At 49.4% G+C, this 20901-nt stretch overlaps 7 protein-coding genes across 7 annotated transcripts; 1 reads left to right on the top strand and 6 right to left on the bottom strand.

Annotated features, from left to right (window-relative positions):
* Positions 1 to 1078: 1078 nt before the first annotated feature.
* Positions 1079 to 2275, bottom strand: AKAW2_50197S (uncharacterized protein; the record flags this gene model as incomplete). The annotated part of the gene is made up of 1 exon (XM_041689987.1): positions 1079 to 2275. The coding sequence occupies one exon, from the start codon at positions 2273 to 2275 to the stop codon at positions 1079 to 1081; it is 1197 nt and encodes a 398-aa protein (XP_041543618.1).
* Positions 2276 to 7035: 4760 nt separating this feature from the next.
* On the bottom strand, positions 7036 to 8513 carry AKAW2_50196S (uncharacterized protein; the record flags this gene model as incomplete). Its single annotated transcript, XM_041689986.1, has 4 exons — positions 7036 to 7217; positions 7265 to 7427; positions 7475 to 8177; positions 8236 to 8513. 4 exons carry the CDS (start codon positions 8511 to 8513, stop codon positions 7036 to 7038), a joined length of 1326 nt encoding a protein of 441 aa, XP_041543617.1.
* A 530-nt stretch (positions 8514 to 9043) lies between these two features.
* Positions 9044 to 9396, bottom strand: AKAW2_50195S (uncharacterized protein; the record flags this gene model as incomplete). The annotated part of the gene is made up of 2 exons (XM_041689985.1): positions 9044 to 9226; positions 9280 to 9396. The coding sequence occupies 2 exons, from the start codon at positions 9394 to 9396 to the stop codon at positions 9044 to 9046; spliced, it is 300 nt and encodes a 99-aa protein (XP_041543616.1).
* A 1436-nt stretch (positions 9397 to 10832) lies between these two features.
* On the bottom strand, positions 10833 to 11222 carry AKAW2_50194S (uncharacterized protein; the record flags this gene model as incomplete). Its single annotated transcript, XM_041689984.1, has 1 exon — positions 10833 to 11222. The coding sequence occupies one exon, from the start codon at positions 11220 to 11222 to the stop codon at positions 10833 to 10835; it is 390 nt and encodes a 129-aa protein (XP_041543615.1).
* Positions 11223 to 12802: 1580 nt separating this feature from the next.
* On the top strand, positions 12803 to 13236 carry AKAW2_50193A (uncharacterized protein; the record flags this gene model as incomplete). The annotated part of the gene is made up of 2 exons (XM_041689983.1): positions 12803 to 12859; positions 12907 to 13236. The coding sequence occupies 2 exons, from the start codon at positions 12803 to 12805 to the stop codon at positions 13234 to 13236; spliced, it is 387 nt and encodes a 128-aa protein (XP_041543614.1).
* Positions 13237 to 17051: 3815 nt separating this feature from the next.
* On the bottom strand, positions 17052 to 18294 carry AKAW2_50192S (uncharacterized protein; the record flags this gene model as incomplete). The annotated part of the gene is made up of 2 exons (XM_041689982.1): positions 17052 to 17077; positions 17127 to 18294. The coding sequence occupies 2 exons, from the start codon at positions 18292 to 18294 to the stop codon at positions 17052 to 17054; spliced, it is 1194 nt and encodes a 397-aa protein (XP_041543613.1).
* A 1067-nt stretch (positions 18295 to 19361) lies between these two features.
* On the bottom strand, positions 19362 to 20659 carry AKAW2_50191S (uncharacterized protein; the record flags this gene model as incomplete). The annotated part of the gene is made up of 3 exons (XM_041689981.1): positions 19362 to 20236; positions 20347 to 20368; positions 20450 to 20659. 3 exons carry the CDS (start codon positions 20657 to 20659, stop codon positions 19362 to 19364), a joined length of 1107 nt encoding a protein of 368 aa, XP_041543612.1.
* Between the last annotated feature and the right edge of the window lie 242 nt (positions 20660 to 20901).

Genomic DNA, 20901 nt, shown 5'->3' with positions numbered 1-20901 from the left:
TGGCCTCGGCTATGATTTGCGTGGCATGCTCGAGGTGGTTCAGGGGCTGGATCCCCAACACTGGCCAAGTAGTCCCACTAACCATGACTTCTGGGTATTGGGCGATAGCCAGAAGCACGGTTAATATATTGAACCAGGTTTAACATCAATTAAGCTTCTCTTTAACGAGAAATTCCAAGAATTCGTTCTGATTGATTGATTGATTGATTGATTGATTGATTCCTCAGGCTTTTCGCGGCCATTGGCTGCATGTAGCCCCCTAGCTAGATCTATCTAGATTTTACTATACATTGTGTTATTGTATCTCGTGTGATTTATTAATTTCAGTTCAAGTGTGTTGATCTTCGGTGAATCTCCCTGTTTTCAGGGCGAACTTGACAACGGTGTGAATCACTTCCCTGTTGGGTTTCCATGCCACCATGTTGCCATCGAGTGGTTTTCCGTCGTGGCCCATTCGTGAGGAGTAACCTCCAAGTGCTAGAGATAGGTCGTTCGGTCTTGCTCCCATGGCCCGAGTCATGTCCGTTCGTAGATGATCCCAATTCCTGCACTGGAACAGAAAGTGTTCTACTGACTCCTCTCCGTGGCCACATCGGCATGTTGCACTGTCTGTCCGATTGATGGAGAATAGGAACTTGTTCAACCTCGCGTGGCCTGTTCGGAGTTGGGCGAGGGTGGATGCTTCTTCCCGGTCCAAGTCGTCATACAAACTCGCAGTATGCTTACTGGGCAGGGCCTTATCGATTGCTCGGGTGAACTGGCCGAACCTGTTATGGTGAAATTTGTCGATTCTCTGCTGCCTGATTGTATCTCGTGTGATCCGCCACACGGATGATGGCAACTGGATTTTCGCCCACGATGGCATGTCTTCTCGGCGGAGTGCATCTGGGTCTGCGTCGGATATACACCGTGATAGTGCCTTCGCCGCTTCTACCCCTGGTGTTTGATCGTGTTTGGAAATCCATCTCAGGTCGACTCTCATTCCTGTTTTGTGGATGCTGAAGATTCGATGGGTGATCTGGCTGATGAGCGCCTGTCCGCTCTGTTGAGTCGGTTTGGCTAATGCCTGTAAAGCGGACTAGTTGTTGGTGAATATGGTTGTCCATATCCTGTAGGGGGGCATTTTGATCCTTGTCGTGATGCTCGAGATGTATGTTGTAGCTTCCAAGATGCCTCCCAGCTGTGTGTAATACAGATTAATGTTCTCCTCCTGCCCAACGGTCTTCGACCATTGGAAGAAAGTTGTTTGACCGACTTGTGCTGTTAGACCAACTTGTATACTTCCCTTCTTCATCGAGCAGGTTACAAATATTTTTAGCCATGCTCTTTTGCTGCGTTGTATGCGTTGCACATCTACGGGTCTACCGGAGAGGCTGATGAAGTCCTGCAGTGTTAAGCTCCACGGGCTTAGTGCAAATGGTTGAATGATCTCCATTTCCGGCCGAGGGCTGCAGAGATCTCTCAACTTCATGAACGGGGAGCTGTACGCGCGAGCCACGAACTCGGCCTGGTGGCGGCAGTGCCAGAATGGATGGTTCGTTGGTAATGTGTGGCATTTGATCCAGTGGCGTAGGATTCGTTTCCGAAGCCGGGTCTCGATCGGTTCGATGCTTGCTTCACTTTCCGCAATGGTTAATGAGACGGAGCGGAACGCTCCTGTAATCGCTTGTGTTGCATATCTTTGGATAGGTTTCAATGCTTTCACCACCCAGTTAGGTACAAATACATCACCTTTGGGAGTGCACCACACTGATGCTGCGTAGTCCACCGTGGATGTCACCATTGCGGTGAACAGTCGTCGGGCGGTATTAGGGGAGACGCCTCGCAGTCGTTTTAGTGCGAGGACTGCTCGAATTCCTTTCTTGGCTGCTTCCGCGGCGTGGAGTTTGAATTTTAAGCCTTGGTCCAACCACACCCCGAGCACCTTGATCGTGGATTGCGGAGCTACTGGAGTCGGGCCCACTCGCAGGGGAGATGGAGGGAGAGGATTTACACGAGGTGTACTTGTGAAGTGTATATATGATGTTTTGTCGGCCTCGAAAGTAGCTCCGGACTCGGACGCCCACCGCAGTGCTCGCGGGATGATCTCGTTTTGGAGCCGCACTGTGTTCTCATCTGCGCTCTCGCCGACGGTCCAGTGGGTATAGTCATCCACGAAGGCAATAGCACCACCCTCCCTGGAGATGGGAATGTTTACTAAGTTGGCGTTCATAAAGAGAAACAGAATTGGTGACAGTGGGGATCCTTGCGGCAATCCGGCATGAATGATCTCCATTTCGTCGGAGCAAAAGGAGTTGACCACAAGACTTGCTCGGCGTTGCGAACAGAAGTTTGCTACCCATCGGATGATTGGTACTGGAATTCTGTGTTCTCGGAGTCGTTCTAGTAGGACATTCTTCGCTACCCCGTTATATGCCCCCTTGACGTCAAAACTGACCAGGCTGAGGACTTTCCCTTCCCGCCATGCCTGACATATCTTTTCCACCAGGATGTTGAGCGCCTGTTCACATGATCGCCCCGCCCGAGCTCCGAAGTGGTTTTCCGGAAGCAGGTGGTGCTTTTCAACCAGGTAAGAAATTCTTGTTGCAACGATACTTTCCAATGCTTTCCCTAATGTTGACAGGAGTGAGATTGGTCGGTATGCCTTCGGTAACGATGGGTCTTTTCCAGGTTTGCGGAGGACCACTATCTTTGCACTTCTCCATATTTTGGGGACATATCCGAGTCGGATCGACGCCCGGAAAATTGCAACAATAAGGTTTCCAGTCACTGGCCAGGTATTCTGCCACACCACAGCGGGGAGACCATCTTGGCCTGGCACTTTCCAAGGTTTCATCTTCATGATTGCACACTTAACCTCCTCGCGAGTTAACATAAGAAATGGAAGTGGTTCGGATTGTCTCCGTCTACCAAGTGTCTGTTCTGGTGTTGCTGGAGTTGGCGGGAAGAAGGCGGATAGTAACACTTCAGCCTTGTCCTTATCATCCTCAACTAGATCTTCGCCAGAGTGTAGCGCTGGGATCGGTGCAGTTCCACTTTTACCTACCATATATCTTGCGGCTGTCCATATGTTGTCGACGTTCAGCAGAAATTCTTTCCAATGTCGTCTCTTTTGATCTCTGATGGCGGTATGGTACCTCTGACGTCGTTTACGCGCCTCTTCGTCCAGCTGCGACCACCAATTCCCGTAGTCTCGCATTCTGGTACAAAGGTTTCTTATCTTCGTGTACTCCTCCCGCAATTTGGTTAGTTCCGGTGTCCACCATCTCTTACAGTAGGGCGATGGTTTCCCCGTTAGGCAGGTTTTGCTGAGGACTTGCGTCACCTCGGAGAGAAGCCATTCCACTGTCTGGTCGAGTTCTTCCTCACTGTTGAGTGGCCTGATCCTATGTTGCAAGTGGGTTAGCTGAGTGCAGATCTCGTCCCACGGTGCCTGTTTAAGATGAATCCGTGGTTGGTAGGGCGGAGGACTGGAGACACTGATATTGAAGGTTGATTGAATAGCTCGGTGATCAGATCCATGTTCTCGAGGGTGGACTCGGCAACGAATTAACTGGGCTGCTAATTCCGGTGATGCCAAGGTCAGATCAATGGTTGATCTTCCTCGAGAACTTTCGAATGTCATTGTTCCCCTTGGTAGAAGGCTTTGCAGGTTATGGTCCGCCATGAAGTCAAGGATCGGTTCGGCTTCATCTCGTTGGGTATGACGGGCAAAGACATGATTTCCGCCCCACAGGTGGTGATGGCGGTTAAAGTCCCCAGCCACGAGTATCTCGAGCTGCGGTCTATGCTGATTCTTCTGCGCTAAAATCACCGAGTTAATCATATCTAGCCGATCTTTGAGGATTCCTAAATGTTGTTCATCTGTCCTTGGTGGTACATACACCGATATGACCAGTATTTTCCGATGGCCAGGGCGTATAATGACCGCTGTGATATCCGTGGATTGTATATCGATTTGTTGGAAGGCGGGATGATCTCGGTTCACCCAGATCATGCTTTTGCATATTCCTGGTTTCTTGATTTCATCCTCGCCCACCGTTGGGAGGATTGCAGTCCACTTTTGATGTGTGTGGATCGTTAATTTCCCTTCGATGAGCATGGTGGAAGGTTCGGAATTTAGTAGGAGATAGTAGTGTTTCAAGGAGGTGTCGTTCAGCAGGCTCAATTGCGTTTCTGGCATTTTCCTTAAGTTGGCTTGAAGGATACGGAGGGGCCTGTGTGTCGTTTCTGTGCATGGTCCCATTAGTTGGCTCTGGGGGGTGGCCGCTGACTCTGAGTCGTCATCTTCATTCTCTTCCACGTCTCACAGTTGCGGTCATCTGCAGTATGCCCGTCCGTCCGGCATGCTGCACATCGTGTGTTGGTTGCTTCGCAATCTGCCGTCATGTGGTGTTCTGCACATCGCGCACATACTGCATGGTTTGGACAACGCGCCGCTTTATGCCCATATACCTGGCACTTTCGGCATCGAATGGGTCGCTCCTGGTAGCGGTAGGCATCTGTGAAAACTGCTTCACCTCGGATGTGTGTGATTTTTCGTTCTAGTAGTCGAAGGGCATCGGTTTCTTTGGTCACGTAGATTACCATCGATCCGTACGATTTGGGGCCACTGAGCCACCGAATCATTCTGATTTGTGTATCGTTGTTTTCCTCTGCGAACTGAGTCCTGAATGTCGGGTTCTCTTTGCCCACGCTGTCATATACATCGGCTTTCCTCACTTCATCCAGTTTCACTGGGAACCAGGGTTCGCCACACAACCTCACGCCGGGGAGGGCCTGAAGCCATTCCTGGTGTGCTCGAAGGAGCGCTGAACTTTCGTCTTTATTTGTAAAGATTTTAACAAGGTTCCTTGGTGCTAATTTGATTCCTTCGATCTGGATGTTCTTAGTTTGGTCGTGTGCTCGTAGGTGTGTACTGATTGTTTGTTGCAGTCGGGTTGGGTCTTGGAGGATGTCTTTGATTTGGGGCGAGGCTTGGCGGGTGTCGATTCGGACCATAGGTAGGGTTAGGCCCACGCGGGTGCTTCGAGCTGTTGATGAGTTCGATGCTGGCGTCACCACCGAGGCCCAGCTTCTTCCTGTGGATTCAGTTCCTTCTGTTGTGGGATGGGAGGTGATTCCATTGCGGGACCGAACTGCACTAGACAGTTCAGCGATCTCTTTCCGCAGCGTCGTGACCTCTTGCTTGGTTTCTTCGGTATATTCCTGTTGAGTACTGATGATCGAAGCCTTGAGCTCTCGTGTCTCCTGTCGGGTTGTTCGTATTTCTTGTTGGACTTCCTTGAGATGTAGCTGAAGGGTTATAATCGCCTTTTGATGTTCGATTTCACGTTTCTGGAACTCCTCGTCACGTCGCTCAAGGTGGATCTGGAGCTTCGTTACCTGTTGTTGGAGCGCGTTGTTGGCTTCCCACAATCCGCGTAGCAAATCCTGTACGCTTCCCGGGTCCAATTCCTTTGCTTTCCCGGTTTTGGAGTTTTTCCTGGAGGTTCTCTCGGCTGCTTCTCTTTCCTGGTCTTGACCATAATGAATTGGTCTTGTCACTGTTCGTGTCGAGTGCCGAGTCGTTGACGGTGCGCCCGGTATTTCCACTCCCGTGTTTGACGCGTCTCCGGGATCCGCCCCACGCCCGTACTCATCTCCCTCTCCGCATTCTGGAGGCATAACGCCTTCGCCTCCCAATTTATCTTTTGAAATTACAGTATGAACAGAAGAGGGTGAAAGACCCAAGTCCAGTGCCACTTAACATGCGGGCGCTGTGGTTTTGTTGCTGACCTATGTCAGCGAGAAACTGAGAGTTGCTGGACTCGAATCGAGATGAAGTGTAGTGAATACAATATATTGAGGTTTTAGGCTTCAGAATCTGAGTTTATAGAGCATGGTATTTCAATGGGTTGTTACGAAAGCAATAACCGCCAAAGGAGGATTAGCAGATATCTAGACTACTCAGATCCTGGAACATGGATATCAAGATAATTATCTATATACTCCATTTACCATGACCATCTTTGTTGCCTATGTACCAGCGTGCTGGCTGCGATCATTCTATTGGCTCAGATCCAGGAAGCCGGAATTCAGATTTCCTTTGAGTTTATATGACCTCAATCCTTTTATCCGGACTCCGGGAAGAGAGTAGCAAGACGTGCTGTGACTCAACAATAACATATTCATACCACATGTCCTAGCAGATTTCCATCCTTGGCCGTTTGAATGCACCTTAAATACTATAGGAATAGACTAAGACAAATATTACACCCACTTTACTTGTGCAAACATGACGTAGAAGTATGCATAGTGATACAGACTTCCAGAAATTGGCTTTACCATCTATTCTTTTCTACATACTGCGATGAGAGCTAGTGGGTTCCATTCAGTCTTCTGAACGTGATAATCAGTTATAGAAAGAATTTACCTAAGCACCAAAGGATCACAAAGTTCCGACGATACCAGGGAGCGAGACCCAAAGATCATTCTGCTTGCTTCCATCTATTGTTTCGCCCAGTCTTGGATTGCTCTTGGATTACTCATGAATTCCTCAGTTATTGATCACGGAGCACTTATGGACACTCATGTATTGCTCATGGATTGCTCATGGATTGCTCATGGGAGTACAGGAGGCAATTATAGGTGGTCTCCGCAAGAATGCTCATCTAAAACAGCCAGCTCGTGTGAGCTTTGTGGACTGCAATATTCTACACTACCTACAATTGAGGTCACCTGCCTCGGCCTAATGTTTCCGGAATCGGCTCTTGGTCGCCCCACAGCTACAAGGTCTTATCGGGGGTAAGCCAAGCTCTCTGCATACAGCCATCATCCCAAAAACGAACCTTTGGGCATCTTCTTGGCTCTAGGCCTGAATGAACCCGGCAGCCTCTATGGACCAGTTTAGCTGCTACGTTACTGTAGAAAAAAGAACATAAGGGGGATAAATACGATCTTCTTGGATCGTTGCAGGTTAGATTTAATAAGCGCAATAAACTCATATGTCGTAAGTCAGAACATAGTTTTCCAAATCTGGATTGAAATCCGTGACTACGAATTAAGCCAAGAGTCATTCAATAGCTCCTTTGCTGTCTTTCTGTTCCCAGGGATCCATTGCAACATCGATCGTATGAACTGTAGGAAAGATTGCTGGCCGTTTCCGCTGAGATACTCCTCTAATCTCTCAAGGGAAGTATCCGGAATGGTGACACCGCCCGCGCCTAGCCATTCGCCTATGAAATCATTAGCTTGATCAGCTAAAGAAGAAAGTGAGAAGGACCTTTCTCTGAAAATACATGGCGAGTTTCTTCACTTCGCTGGATGAAGGACAACGGCGGCAGCCCAAGAAAAGCCACCATCTCAGCTACGTGGTGGGACGGCGAGTATTCCTGGTCTTCATCAAGCGCACTGAATAAATGTCTCCCTTCAAAAATATCCCACGCCTGCGGGGAGTTAGTAACCATACTTCATTGGTATTATATCTGCTTACCATGACTCCAAGGTTCCAGATATCAGCACTATGACCCCATCCCATGTCAAAAAGTACCTCGGGGGCCCTATAAATATCGGGCTGGATCAATCCCCTGTGAGCATGTCCGATCCTGGCCTGTCCAAGGTCACAGAGGACTGGCTGACCCCATAAATTGTCATTAGGTAGGCGCAGTCTTCGTGAAGTGTATATTGTACGGTTCTCATCCACAACTTTCTTTGGACTTGGGCTTTGTTGCTCGGCTTTTTCAAAGTCTTCTAGTATCGATTTATCATCGATGCTAAGCATGATGTTCGTAGCTTTGATGTCTATAACGCCATAAGTCATCTCTAAGAAATATTCCCGCCTATCAGCTGTAATGGAGGACATACCGGTATGAACAACATTCGCTTCCCTATGAAGGAAATCAAGAGCCCGTAGGATACATAGCAAGGTTTGTTTGAATAAAAACTCGTCAAGTCTCTGGGACGTAGAACGCATTCGGAGCTCATGTAAGGACATATGCATTGGTGGTTGCACCAAACATCGATGGATGCCGTCCTGACCTAAAAGGTCGAAAGTATCATACAAGCCGCGAATATAGGCACTTCCGGTATGGGACGTCTTCAGATTGCTCAAGTGTTCATAGATGCCCAACTCTCCAGATAGAGTTCGCTCTGGAAGACTATTGGTCAAGACTTTAACAGCCACGTATTTTTTTTCACTTCACAGATCCAGGTTAGTACTGGGCATCATCACGAAAAGCAAAAGCCGGAACGTACCTCTTTTCATGACATAGCCATACAGTAGAGTAAGAGCCGTAACCAAGTTTTCCCACAACCCGGTATTTTGAATTCAGTAATTCACCGATATGCACGGGATAAAATTGCTCTGGCCTATAGAACGGGAGCCTCTCTTCTTCCCAGGATTCGGATTGAACGTTAGGCGCTTGAGAACACATTGCTCGCTTGCAACGGAATATTGCTGCTTGTAAGACGAACTTATCAGGCTTGATCAGGGACAGCCCATTTCTTAGAGCAGATGAGTACTTTGTTATCATCAAGCCGACTTTGCCTATTTTTATAAAAGCGATTGTTGAAGGACTTTTCGTCAGGACTCCAGCTTGGCTGCGAGCGGCTTTATGAGAGACCCGAGGGCGGACGTGAAGGCGGAGGGCGTTTGCTGGTGGACCGACTTCTTTCCGTAAATCAGGCTCCACTTTACACGAAGGCGGCCAATGGTAGATTGCCTCACCTGGAGAATCCCATTGGCCAAAGAGTTATTACGTTGGCCCGACGTGACAGAGCAAACCGACCAATTAGAGTTTATTTCTGTGATTAGCCATATTTTCTCGGGATAAATATAGTTAGGCTACACCGTGACGGTAGAACTTTGTACTGCAGAATGCGTATAGTGACATGGCTTAGGCTATGTCTAGAAAGAAAGTTCGGTTCAGCAGTACGGTAGACTAAAACGTAGTACAATACAGTAGTCCCAAATTCTGGAGTCAAAGACGCGGTCACAACTCCCGACGCCTTTGCGTAAGAAGCGTCAGTCTCCGGAGCTTTAGCTCAACTGCAAATCAGCTTTTCACTTCTTCCATTTATTCCACCTCACCTTCCCAGTTCCATCTTCATGAACATGAGCTGTGCCGAGTCCGATATCGACATCGTCTTTGAACCTGACGCTGATAACATTCAGTTTGTCCTCCGGGTCATCATGCGATTTATGAGGTTGCGAGCCCTTAATTTCGGCTTTCTTCACCCTCGGATTCTAAATCATAGAATCAGCCGAGCGTTTTTAGAAACCAATACTGATAATCCTACCTCTTGCTCAATCTTTGCGCAGAAAGTAGACACAGCTTCTCGATGCGTAGCGTTTTGAATATCCGCCAAGGCAACGTTGCCAACGTATTGGATAAGCCTCTTTCCTGTCGCCTGCATTTCGTCTTGCGGAGGTCTTGTTGAATGTATCGTATCGTAGTATTTGTAAAGAGTATGAGGGCTAAAAGTAAGACGTTCTATCCCAATAACTGAATTGTCTACAGGTGAAAGGTGCTTTATAGCTGATTCCATGTTCTAGACGATCGATCCTGGCTACGCGTCGTGACAGCTAGATGCATCGATGAGCATGGATCACCAATCAAAAACAGGGGCTTCATTGTCCGGGTTTATGCAAGAGATATCACATTGGTCTTGCACTAAGGCGCGATCCAAATTAAGTGGCGGCCACCTGTATGCGGCTTTTGCTTCAATAACCAGAGGGATGGACGGGAAAGACTACGAGTCACCAATTATCTGGCGAATCATGTTGGTGCTACGACTCGTGTCAGACGCGCGGGTACAAATTCTACTTTTCTCTCCTGAGATTGTCAGTACATGGAGTAAAGGCTTAGTGTTCGCGTGCACCGTTGAGTCTGAGCAACGCGCTTTGACCCGCTGGAGCCGCCCGTACGGAGTGTCTCCCTATCGCCTGCAAGTTTCCTGAAGGGTGCACAATAATGTTCCAATCTGTTTATTATTTTGTTGGTGCTTCAGCCTCGCAGGCTGTGGAGCCAGCAAGCGCTCTTTGATTAGAGTGGGTGTTTTGCTTGCCCTTTGATTAATGTCTGTACAATGTCCACTCAATCTATTGGTCAATGGCCTGGATTTGTCTGCTACCGGTGCGATGTATGCCGCCTTTCTGCCTCGAATTAGAGAACAGCCAACAAGTGCTAGTCGGTAGCACAATTTTACTTCTCAGTATAGATTGAGTTATGTCGATACGAACCATGCGTTTGGCTTGTTCCATCGTCTAGTGCCACCCAGTGAAATTGTAGAGCTAGTAACTCTCGATCTGTACACAGGCTCAGGCTTGGAATACCCGAGCCGAACTTTTACACTAACAACAGACTGGACTACCAGGGCATAGCTTTGCTCTATGGGTTTGTAGGCATGATGGTAGCTAATCTGTCCTGCGTGCCAGGGGTAATGGCCCGATCAAGCCAGCTGCGGAAGGTCCGACAACTGCAAAGTCCCAAGGCTATGCAACATTTCTCATCTCGACCATTTGGCGCCGATTGACCATTCAAGGGAACCCTGGTCTCAACACGCATCAGTAACTGGGCGCTTACAAATTATATCTCTAGAACGGCACAGAAGCTCCTATATTGGAAGATGTACTCCGTGGTAGAGATAGGACACTCGCATTGGTTCAATCGGACATCGCATGAACCCGATCAAGGGGCGATCGCCGACACCAATCAAACTAGCGGACAAGGCACCAACGCCTTTCTCGGTGACTCCACAACTTGCGGGGCTCCAGGTACGTCGTACACCAGTCAAAAAAGTGGGCCTCGCACAGACATCAATCAGAGATCAGTACTATCCACGCCGTCACCTCAGGTTCCGGAAAAGCAGTGTACGGAGTAGACAGGAATACTGTAGATAGTCCGTCGGTCGCTACGGAGGAGTGGGGCTACTCCGCCCGAGCAGCCTCGCTGGGTCAGAGCGCGTCCCTGGGCCCAAGCGCCGAAGGTTTGCATGCCATTCACGGCTGCTCGACACCATTCAGAGCAGCACACGATCGCAGCTTCAGAACCCATGGCATCTCGGCTTCTGTTGCCGTACCGAACATTATAGTAGTCATACCAGTCATCCTTTGCGATCTTCAGGCTTTCTTTGGGCATTTCAATGCTGCCGATCTTTTTCCCGTTGAGTAGTGAAAAGGCGGGGTCAGCTGACTTGAGATCGCTCGAAAGCGGATTCACTCGGGCAACGGCTGGTAGCATTGACTGCGAGAAAGAAAAGCACCACTGGAGAAGTAGCCATTCCTCGCGGTGGACAATATCTCGTGGTTTGTGATTATTGCGCCGTATTGCTTGACTAGTGCCTTTAGTGAAGGGACTTCGAGGCCCTGACAAAGCCGGGCAAAGTCAATGGCTTGGGACAGTGGCACGGTGACTTGCGGCATGGCGTATCGGAACTAGGCTGTTCGCGAAAAAGTCCCGTCGCAGTGACAGGTTTGAAGTATCTAATCATAGGGGCATCGCTGCATTACTGATCAGATACATCCCTCCGACCACGCTAGTGGAGCCACAGCACACAACATGTTGCCCCTCCCACAGATCACAAGTCATTTTGAAGTCAACTGAATTACGCTGTGTTCCTAGGCTAGAGAAGATTCCGAGTTGTTGATTGACAAACCGTACTCAGGAGTGGTTTTCATGCCCCTACGCTAAGCGACGGAATATGCAACCAAGGGAATCCCTGTACTATGTGTCCTATTGGCGCCCGTCCAGTGTCCGGTATTTCATTGGAATATGAAAGAATGCCAGGAGCTCGGGCCTACCATTAATACGGAGTACGCATCAGCAAATGGGCGCTTACACCTCGCACTTGATTGGAGAAAGCTCCAGGGAATCGCGCATTAGCAGTCAGTGGACGTTTCAATCGCACGAATAGTTTTCGTGCGGACATGACAGACAGACGCCAATCACACGAACGAACATTGGCCCCATGGCTTCTCGAGACGCGGACACTGGCAGCAACGGAGGACGGACACTGCACTAGCGTCAAGGAGGAGCGGTTGCTGCCAATCAAACCTGAGGACATGGCATTGACACCACTCAAAGATATGGACATGGCGCGGGAACCAGGTAGATCGATGAATTTTGTGCTAGCTTACACTAGAACGAGAATGTGACGAGGTGTAAATTCGGACGCCACTGTGGATGAATACAATTAATGCGCTGCATGGGTTTCGGTGTCGAGCATTGTTATGGAATCGCCTGGTCCATGGCACACCCCGGTCGGCCACTATCCCCATGCGTATTCGTAGTCACACGGGCATTCACCGCTAGTCCGTGGAGTTGTCAGCACCTCAAACTATAACGCGGTAAACACACGGCTGACACAATGCCAGGCGGCCGAGGCTCCGAGTCCACTACCATTGTAGAATCCTCGTCACTGTGTCGCGAAAGTGCGCGGCTCGCTCGAAGGCGGTGGATTGACCAATAATCTGTTAGTCATCAGCGTTTTGCGGATTATTTTGACACCGCGCCCACGCGGCCCAAAAAACTTTTAGTAGGTGACATCCTCCGGTCAACGATTTAAATAACGGACAGGGTTAGCCAAAGTAGTACTTCCCGACATCGGCACGGTTCACATCAACGGTCCGTAATCCGCAAGATTGCCAGGACAGTTACAATATCGAAAATGGGAGCTTCTTAAATATGCCCCATCGAAAGGTTGAAAGTCTCAAGATGCGCCAAAAAGGTTGGCAGGACATGTTCTGTCCTGGTCTATAAGAAGGATCTCTAGCACGATTGGGCCGCGGCTGAGACAGACTCGCGCCGCGGCATAATGAACCATGCTAAGCCAGTTGCCCCTCGAGATTGTGGATGCTATCGCCGACTTGGCATGTATGGTAGGCTACTCTGCTTCAGCCCCGAAACGCTGCTAACGATGCGCCAGCTGCCACAACGTAGCGTGCGGTCGCTGAGTCTTGTTTCAACCACGCTATATGCCGCTGTGTTCCCTCGGCTCCACCGTGCGATAACCTTCCGTGCCAGCAATGAATGGGTCTTGAACATCCTCGAGGTCAGTCCCTATTTAGGGGACGGACCCAATTGCCGTGCCAGGGAGATTCTGCAGCATGCCAGGGAGTTAATGGTTAACGCCCCATACATATCGCTCGGTTTCACCGCTGTGTGTACAATAGCAACTTCTTTCCACCTGCCAGGTCGCCAAGAGGGCTCACATTGGGAAGTCCGCACGAACCAACCGCTCACAGGGGGTTTCTAGACAGTCTGTCATCCCATATACACCGAGCCTTTATCCTATTAGAGCCCGGGACCCTTCATTCGTTTCAGTATGTACTGTGACATTGCTTGGAGGAACCGCAACTGACCTACATATCTAGATGATATATCGGGACCTGCATCCCTGCCAATATCTTGGATGCTGAAGGATACTTCGTGCACCATCAGAAGCAGATCCGCCGGCTCTCCTTGATCACCGACGGCACCTGTCCGCATGCCGGCCAGCATCTAGAGGGCCTGTCGTGTCTCGCGGCGCTCAACGAGTTGGAGTGGGAGGGCATTCAAAATCCGTCCGAGGCCAGCGCCTTGCGAGGCTGCCTCCAACATATTCGCCGCATAAAAGGAGCTACCGCATTGATTTCTGGGACCAGCAGTATCCACGACCATTCTCCCATTCCAGCAAAGTGTTTACCAAATGCCATGAGAGACTCCAATGATCGGGGACAGCCAATGAAGCGTGAGCGCGAAAGCTGGGCGGGTCCAGTGAGTCGGCGTATGTCTGCTTCCAACCGATTGCTTGTTGCACACTGTTCTCAACGTCCGCGCTCTGAAGCCTTCAGATTATTGTCCGCTTGACAAAGACCGACCTTGGTGACGGGCCATGCATAACAGGGCCTCGGAATTGCCCATTATGTCACTGCGTGGGGCGGAGATCTCGCAACAACGAGGCAGCCCAGCGACACCTGGGCAAAACCAAAGTCCGGGGATCCGGGAATCTGGGAGCCGATGGGTGGGAAATGGGCAAATCATCCGACAAGGCTACTTTACCGTTCTAGCTCTTGTGATGAGCTTTAATAATCATCAGGTAGGGTTGCGTTGCGTTCGGCAGACACAGAATTCCCCGCTGGTGCTCGGAGGTCATTTATGACACACAGAATGCCCGATCAGTTCGAGGGGTTCTCACCGCGCAGCAAAACCTGTTTCCACCAATCCTGCTTTGCCTTGGGCCAGCATGATTCGGCCCCATGCTGAAGAGGCATTGTCCAGGCTGGTTGCGACCATGCGTCTTTCAGAATGTGATGATCGCCTTTTGAAGTGCCTGATCGCGGTCGATGGAAGACCCAGTGGGAGAGTTGGGTGACCTGCAGACCAGGGGTACGCAAATGAGGCGGGTGAAAGAAAGTCAAGTAAAGAAGAATAAAGGAGGTGGGGGAAACGAGGTAAAGAGACACAGAAAGGTTGAAAGATAATAAAGGAATCACCGAGTAGACACGGTCAAACGATTTGCGATACCGTCTCCGGGAACGGGATGCGCAATCTGGACAGGCATTAGTCTGTTCAGATGCCCAGGCGGGCGCGTCACTTCACCGCCTTCTGGTCGGTCCCTCTAATTGATTGTTGTTGTCCTGGGCCCATCAACATTTGCTGGTGCTCGGGTAGGCCCGGGACTAGTCCTGATGAGGAAGCTGTCCAGGGGTTCCACTTGAAGCCCGCCAGGGGACCCCAAATGCGCACCGAACGAATATACTTGCCCTCGGGTTTCGACCTTTGGGCGTAGGACGTAAGGCAACGAGATCAACACATGAGTGTACTGGCATGTGTACATACTATTACCCTAGGCTACCACAAATGTGAGCCTTGTCGCTCGCGATGGTACAATAATCATGGGCATCAATGGTCTATACATTTCGTACATGAATGGTCAATGTTATATATGACATAACCACCACTAGCTACTCCCGCGTGTCCGGCACAACCGGCTTTTGGTAATCCCACGAGACACATACAAAATCAACAGGCGCGCCAAGATTGAATATATTGCCTACCCTAAGGGATCACTCATCAAAACCAGGTCAGCAGGTTGATAATTTGCTCAGCCTCCGATGCCTCCAATTTCAAAGGATTCAACGTCGAGCATGGCGTTGCTGGGCATTTATTTTTCCGGGCGGATGTGACCAATGAGAATTCGTCCCGCCAGCAGCATTCCACCCCAACAACAAAACCTATTTCCAATTCAACCCTACCAAAAGTGGGGTTGTCGGGATGTCCACCAAATTGACCAGAGTGCAAAAAGTGTGGACATACTGATCACATCTCACGCATCAGAACCTGATCTCCTTTCAAGTTGATAGACAGTGTAGGTTGCGCATTTGCCAAATGAGCAAACTGGGCAACATATATGGAGAGCATGAAATTCTTCCTCGATTGTTCCTTGCTCCATTCCACCGAGGACAGCAGCTGGTAAACGTATGCAGAATTCTACTCTCAGATTCAGTCGTGCTTCTTGTCATAGTTATGACTATATGGGCATTGTCTACCGCCATGGTGAGCACACGCATGGCCTAACCCTTGAAAACAGACCGGGTGGTTGGGATTGACAGACCATAGATATGGGGATTTGTGATTCACCAAAGGGATTCGGAGGCGTGGGACGGTCGGGTGGTATGGCAATGCAACGACAACTTCTTTCTAGATGTAGTGGGCTGACCAAGGCCAGAAAGTCCGTTCTAGCACATCAAACCCTCGGTGTTGCGAACCCACCGAGCTTGTTATGAGGCGTGAGTTGGTGTTCTCTTGACGCAACCTTCACTAAATTATTATTTGATGAATCGAACAAACGACGGGGTCGACGTCGTCACAGACCACACCAAGCGCACCATACTCATCGGCCGAACTAGCCGACCTGTAAGCCCCCAAGACCAATGCAAGACTCCGGGATATACCTCTACAAGCTGTTGGTTAAGCCGGTGACTAGCAAGCCTTTGACCTCGAACAAATCAAGTCTGGGCCTCTCGAGGGTTGGTAAGTCCCTTCTTTGAAAAGCGATAACCCTTCCCTGGCGTAGCGACCAGCTTCCAGCCATTCTTTCGCAATCCCCGCCAAACGGCCATAAAAGGAAAGAGAAAAGGAAATAAAAGCAAAATCATTCCTTCGAGTTGCCCTGTTGCGTTCACTATCCGGTCATTGTACCAGTCGTGCCAGTAAGGCTGTCAGTGTGGGCCGCTCGTGTAGGGAGGTAGAAACTCTATTCCACCCCTCAGTGACTTGAAATTTTTGGCAATCAAGACAGCATGATAGATGTATAATTGGCACATAAGCATGGTCTTATCGGTTATTCAAAAACCCAACTGCAGATGGAGTATTGTTCGGTAGCATTACAGATAAGCTTTTGGAATGAAGCATGCCATCACATCAGATGCCTTAGACCATAGTATAATGACATTACAAGCACCGTTGACGTGACATCATGATCACAAAGCTTGAAAATCCATACCACGCCCCTAACATCTGTTATTCTTGAGGAGTCTATGTCCTGGATATATCTGTCTCTGTAAAAGGCATACTGTGTGAATGGCTTTCCTTTGTGACAAGAAACAATTTCCCGCATCCTTTCAGGGGAGATAATTATAGTAGGTGAGCGTCGTAGTTCAGGGTCCTTTCGTAGGCTGGTCAGATATGTTTCCGAGAGGTTATGGACGTTCAATGTAAATCCAGAAGTAAAGCGAATCTCGTTTGATGAAGTATCATGGGTGTGCTCATTTAGACAGCTCCTGAAAAGCTCCCAAGTTGGTATCTTTCCAGTGCCATCCAGAAGAACAAGTGTCATGTATTGATTCTCACATTCTCCATGCTTCGTATTGGATATCATTTGGCTAAGTTTTGAGCCGATCAATACTAGTCTGGCGTGAGCGTCTGTCACCTCTTCAAGCCATCTGTCATTCTTGAAAATTCTAGACCAAAGTAGAGATTGCTGTCTGTCTGATTCCCATGGCTCCATGTCGAGACTAGACAGTATACCAACTCGAGACAGGGGTGGCACGAAGAAGAGAATACGATCAAGCACTTCTCTTGGAAGTTTCATGGTAGGAGCTTTCGAAATGTATCTTTGCATATTGTTGGCTGGGTGGCTTGCCGCACCCCCACGGTTTGTACCCGACTCTTCCGCCTGCTTTGCTCTTTGCAAAATGTCCAGTAGACATGGCGTGGGCGAACGGTTTGGAGTTCCTATAGGTAGCCCTTGCTCCCAGTTGTTATAACGTGCCTCCTGTTTCTCCCAGGTCTCCGTGATTTTTGACGTAGCCAGTTCCTCGTTGGTTAATTCGATGAGATCTGTTCGTGTGATCCAATTGGTGCCACCTCGGCATAAGTGTTTGTCTTCCTCTTCGATATTAGTCCACTTGAGCTTCACATAGGTCGTTGGCGCCTTAGAGCTTTTCGTTTTAGGGGGCCTCTCCAGAATGGCTACACCAACAATCCCTTCGATATTCTCGGGGCCATAGCGACGGCGCAATTTTCCCCGTTTGTCCCTCTCCATGATGGAGCAAAGCCGCGACTCTGGATCGGATACTTGCTGAAGACCATCGAAACTGTGTTCTTTGCCGGATTGGATGACATACTTGCACGCTTGCTTTGGCCCGTATCGAACAATCAGCTTCTCGGCTGCGAGCATCATGAAACACGCGTCTGCTGTGCCGTTCGAATGGCCATCTTTTGATAATGTATCTAATCGGACTAGTAATTCACCATCGTTATCTTCGTTCGGATTCGGACTTCCGACCAAATCTGGTTCCTCGACGGACGCTTTTGCGGTATCGGGATCAGGAAGCGCTGCTTTTTTATGTTGTCCCTGCCTCTGTCCATTGGACGCATCCACTGGTTCCTGCTTCACCGACGTCTCATCTCCACTCGAGGACAATGTGTTCGGCGGCACAGGTTGTGGTTGTATCGATGGCGCGCCATTCTCAGGGGCCTGACCATTGGAACCTGTGGCAGCATGTTCCTTTGTATCAATATCCATCAAATCCTCGTCATCTTTCTTGATATCCGCTTCCGTAGATTGGATGACTTGTTGAAAGTTGTTGTGCTTTTTCTGCAGCTCATCCCTCTCATCCTCGGTAAGCTGCGAGCCTTTCAATTGGCTCTCCGCCGCTAGCAAGTCCTTCCGGAGTGACTCGAGCTTCTGCTGGCGCTGTCTCCGCTTGTCTTCAATTTTCCTTCTCTGGGCGGCCATTTCATCTCTTTCACGGGTCTTTCGAGCATTGGTGTTTTTGTCGACACCAGTGGGTTTTGAAGTATCCTTTCCTGAACGTGTGTTAGCCATGTTTGCTACAGCCAGAGAGGTTTGGTGGATGGATAGATGGTAGTGATCACAGTCCGGACACAGAGGATTTATATCTTGTCTGCTAGCTGCTTTAGCCTGAGATGCGAAATAAAGCGAATGTAAGTGGCAAACAGGTATATCCCTATGATTTCTGAGACATGCAATAAATTGCGGTGCAGTGAGACTGATTAACAAAAAGAGTGTCTCGGGAACTTCTCTCGAAATGGCGGGGAATGAGCCTACATCGTTCATAAAGCTTGTCGATGTAAACCATTATATTTTGCGGGCTTTGACATGAAACTCGAACTTCGTCTTCTCTCGTGGATCAAGCTACATATTGGATTTAGCAAGGGCGATTCTCCGGGTATCTGTCATATCTTCCGCCTGAGAGCCAATATTTCTTTGAATTCTCACTGCTATCAGTGCGTCGTACATACAGGCTTATTTGGGATTGTCTCGGATCTAGCACCTACAGCATATAACTGCGGAGGTATAGTGTAGGGATTCGAACGTCTTCATGAGTATGTCATTCTACAAGGGTTACACGTCCTGGATATTCCAAGGGGGTGATTTTCATTTACAGCATGTAAGCATCAAGCAAACTTCTGCGATTCATGTACTGCTGTTCTATTCGCTGACTTGAAACAGTAGCAGACAGTACAGTAAGATCCTGGGCACGGTATGTAGATGGTAGTACATGCAGTAAAGCACTAAGATATCAAAGTATTATATTATTCGCATATTTCACTTAAGCAAGGTCCCGCATTTCTATTACACAAACAGTTCCTGTTTCTTGTGAGCATTCTCAAATCATACGCCTAGGTCGAATGACGATGCTCGACCTGGTCTTCCGGCACCTTGACATTCCACGATGAGTGCTAGCTATTGGCACCGACATTATCGAACGGGCTGGGTTGGGATTCATGGTGACTTATCATAGGCTGTAGCGATGGGGGTACTAGCGACTCGATGTTCCGCACAGGGACGGGCGCAGGTGATTCCTGATGCATGCTGCGGCGGTGGAAGTCTGTCATGGGCAGTGCTGCGAAAATAGGCGCCAACGAATTTCATGACGGCAATTGCATTGGGATGTCAGTTAGGAATGACAAGCTGACATCTTCGGCCTGCTGCACACGATGCAAATTTGGGATATTTGGTGGCATAGAAGACAACCTGGCTGCGACGGACGAAGGAATAGGCTCCGGTAGATCAGGTGAGGGACCCAAGTGGAACAGCTCCTGTGAGTGATCTACCCAGAAGGGCGTGGTCCCGCTTCTGGTCGCATACTGAGGCTGTTTAGCCTCACTTCCAAAGGGCCAACCTGCCGACTGCTCTACAGGAATTGATGGATGTAAGAAACCGTCGGTCTCGGACCCGGCCAGATAACCGGATTGAGGCCAGGTGCAACCCCAGAAAGATGCGGGCAATGTCTCCCACGAGCATGGCTCCGTAGTCCACGGCATCGAGTACCATGCATCTGCCGTAGGATCCTCTGTGAGGTTGTCTGCGGGCATATACGAGTTCGGGATTGGGATCACACTGGATGGGGGTCTCCAGCCTGCATTCACGCCAGTTTCAGATGGGAGAGTGTTGTTTCTATCATCTCCAACTGCGTTCCATTCATCACGAGAAGTAATGTCGACAGGGCATGTAGTGGGTGTGTCACGTTCAGCATCATTCTCTCTTGGGATGGTGATGACTGAAGCGCAGCCCATGTCGGACGCGCTCCATTGGTGTCCCTCCATGGATTCGTTAGCGTGAGCCTCATACGTTGTTGTGGTGTCACTAGATGGCTGGTCTGCAAAGCCATGTGGATTGGCGACTTCTCTGTTCGTATTTCGGTACAGATCGTAGTATGACGGTTCGCCCTCGGCCGTTCCGACTGAGGAACGCACGCACTCCTGGCTTTTCGGCACGCTTCGCAGGGCGAGGTATGAGAACACTAGGAGCCAATCCCGTTAGTCAGAAACATCACCCACTAAACTCTCATCATATTATTCTCAGTGTCTTATGATTTGCGCACTTTGATTTTATTACGACGACATCTCTCACAAGCTCGTTTCACCCTGCGCTGCTATCCTTCTATCAGCTAATGCTCGCTCAGCAGATGGTGGCAGTTACACTGCATTCTAAATGTAATAATATATGAATCTACCTTAGTACGTGCCTCCAACGCCTTTCGCTGGTCCTCGACAGGCTCGGTAGCATTTGTATCCTCCTGGTGCTGACGGAATGGGGCTGCAGCCGATACGGAGCCTTCTGCTGCAATCGCAAGTCCACTAAGCCGCTCGCTGGTCCCCAATTCGTTTCTCAGTCCCACGGAATATTTGTACTCCAGTGGAGGCGGTATGTACTGCTCGTCCATGAGTAAACAATCGGCTTGGTTGGTCTGTGCACAGATGTCAAAAAAGCTATGACTCGTAAGAAGACTAGCACACGCCCCAAAAAAACCTGGTTTGGGTTTTTCTGTGTTCGCAATGAGTGGCCTGTCATCTACTTTATATAGCCTTGGTTTGATGGCAGGCTCAAATTACGCAGCAGCGACAGGGTATGATAGAATGCCGCATAAACATCGCTGGCGCCTGCCACTACACACCCATCTCGAAT

The sequence above is a fragment of the Aspergillus luchuensis genome, chromosome 5, assembly GCF_016861625.1.
Source record: "Aspergillus luchuensis IFO 4308 DNA, chromosome 5, nearly complete sequence".
NCBI classification, from domain to species: domain Eukaryota; kingdom Fungi; phylum Ascomycota; class Eurotiomycetes; order Eurotiales; family Aspergillaceae; genus Aspergillus; species Aspergillus luchuensis.
The sequence above is the reverse complement of the archived record's forward strand: the minus strand, read 5'-3'. Positions and strand labels throughout refer to the sequence as shown.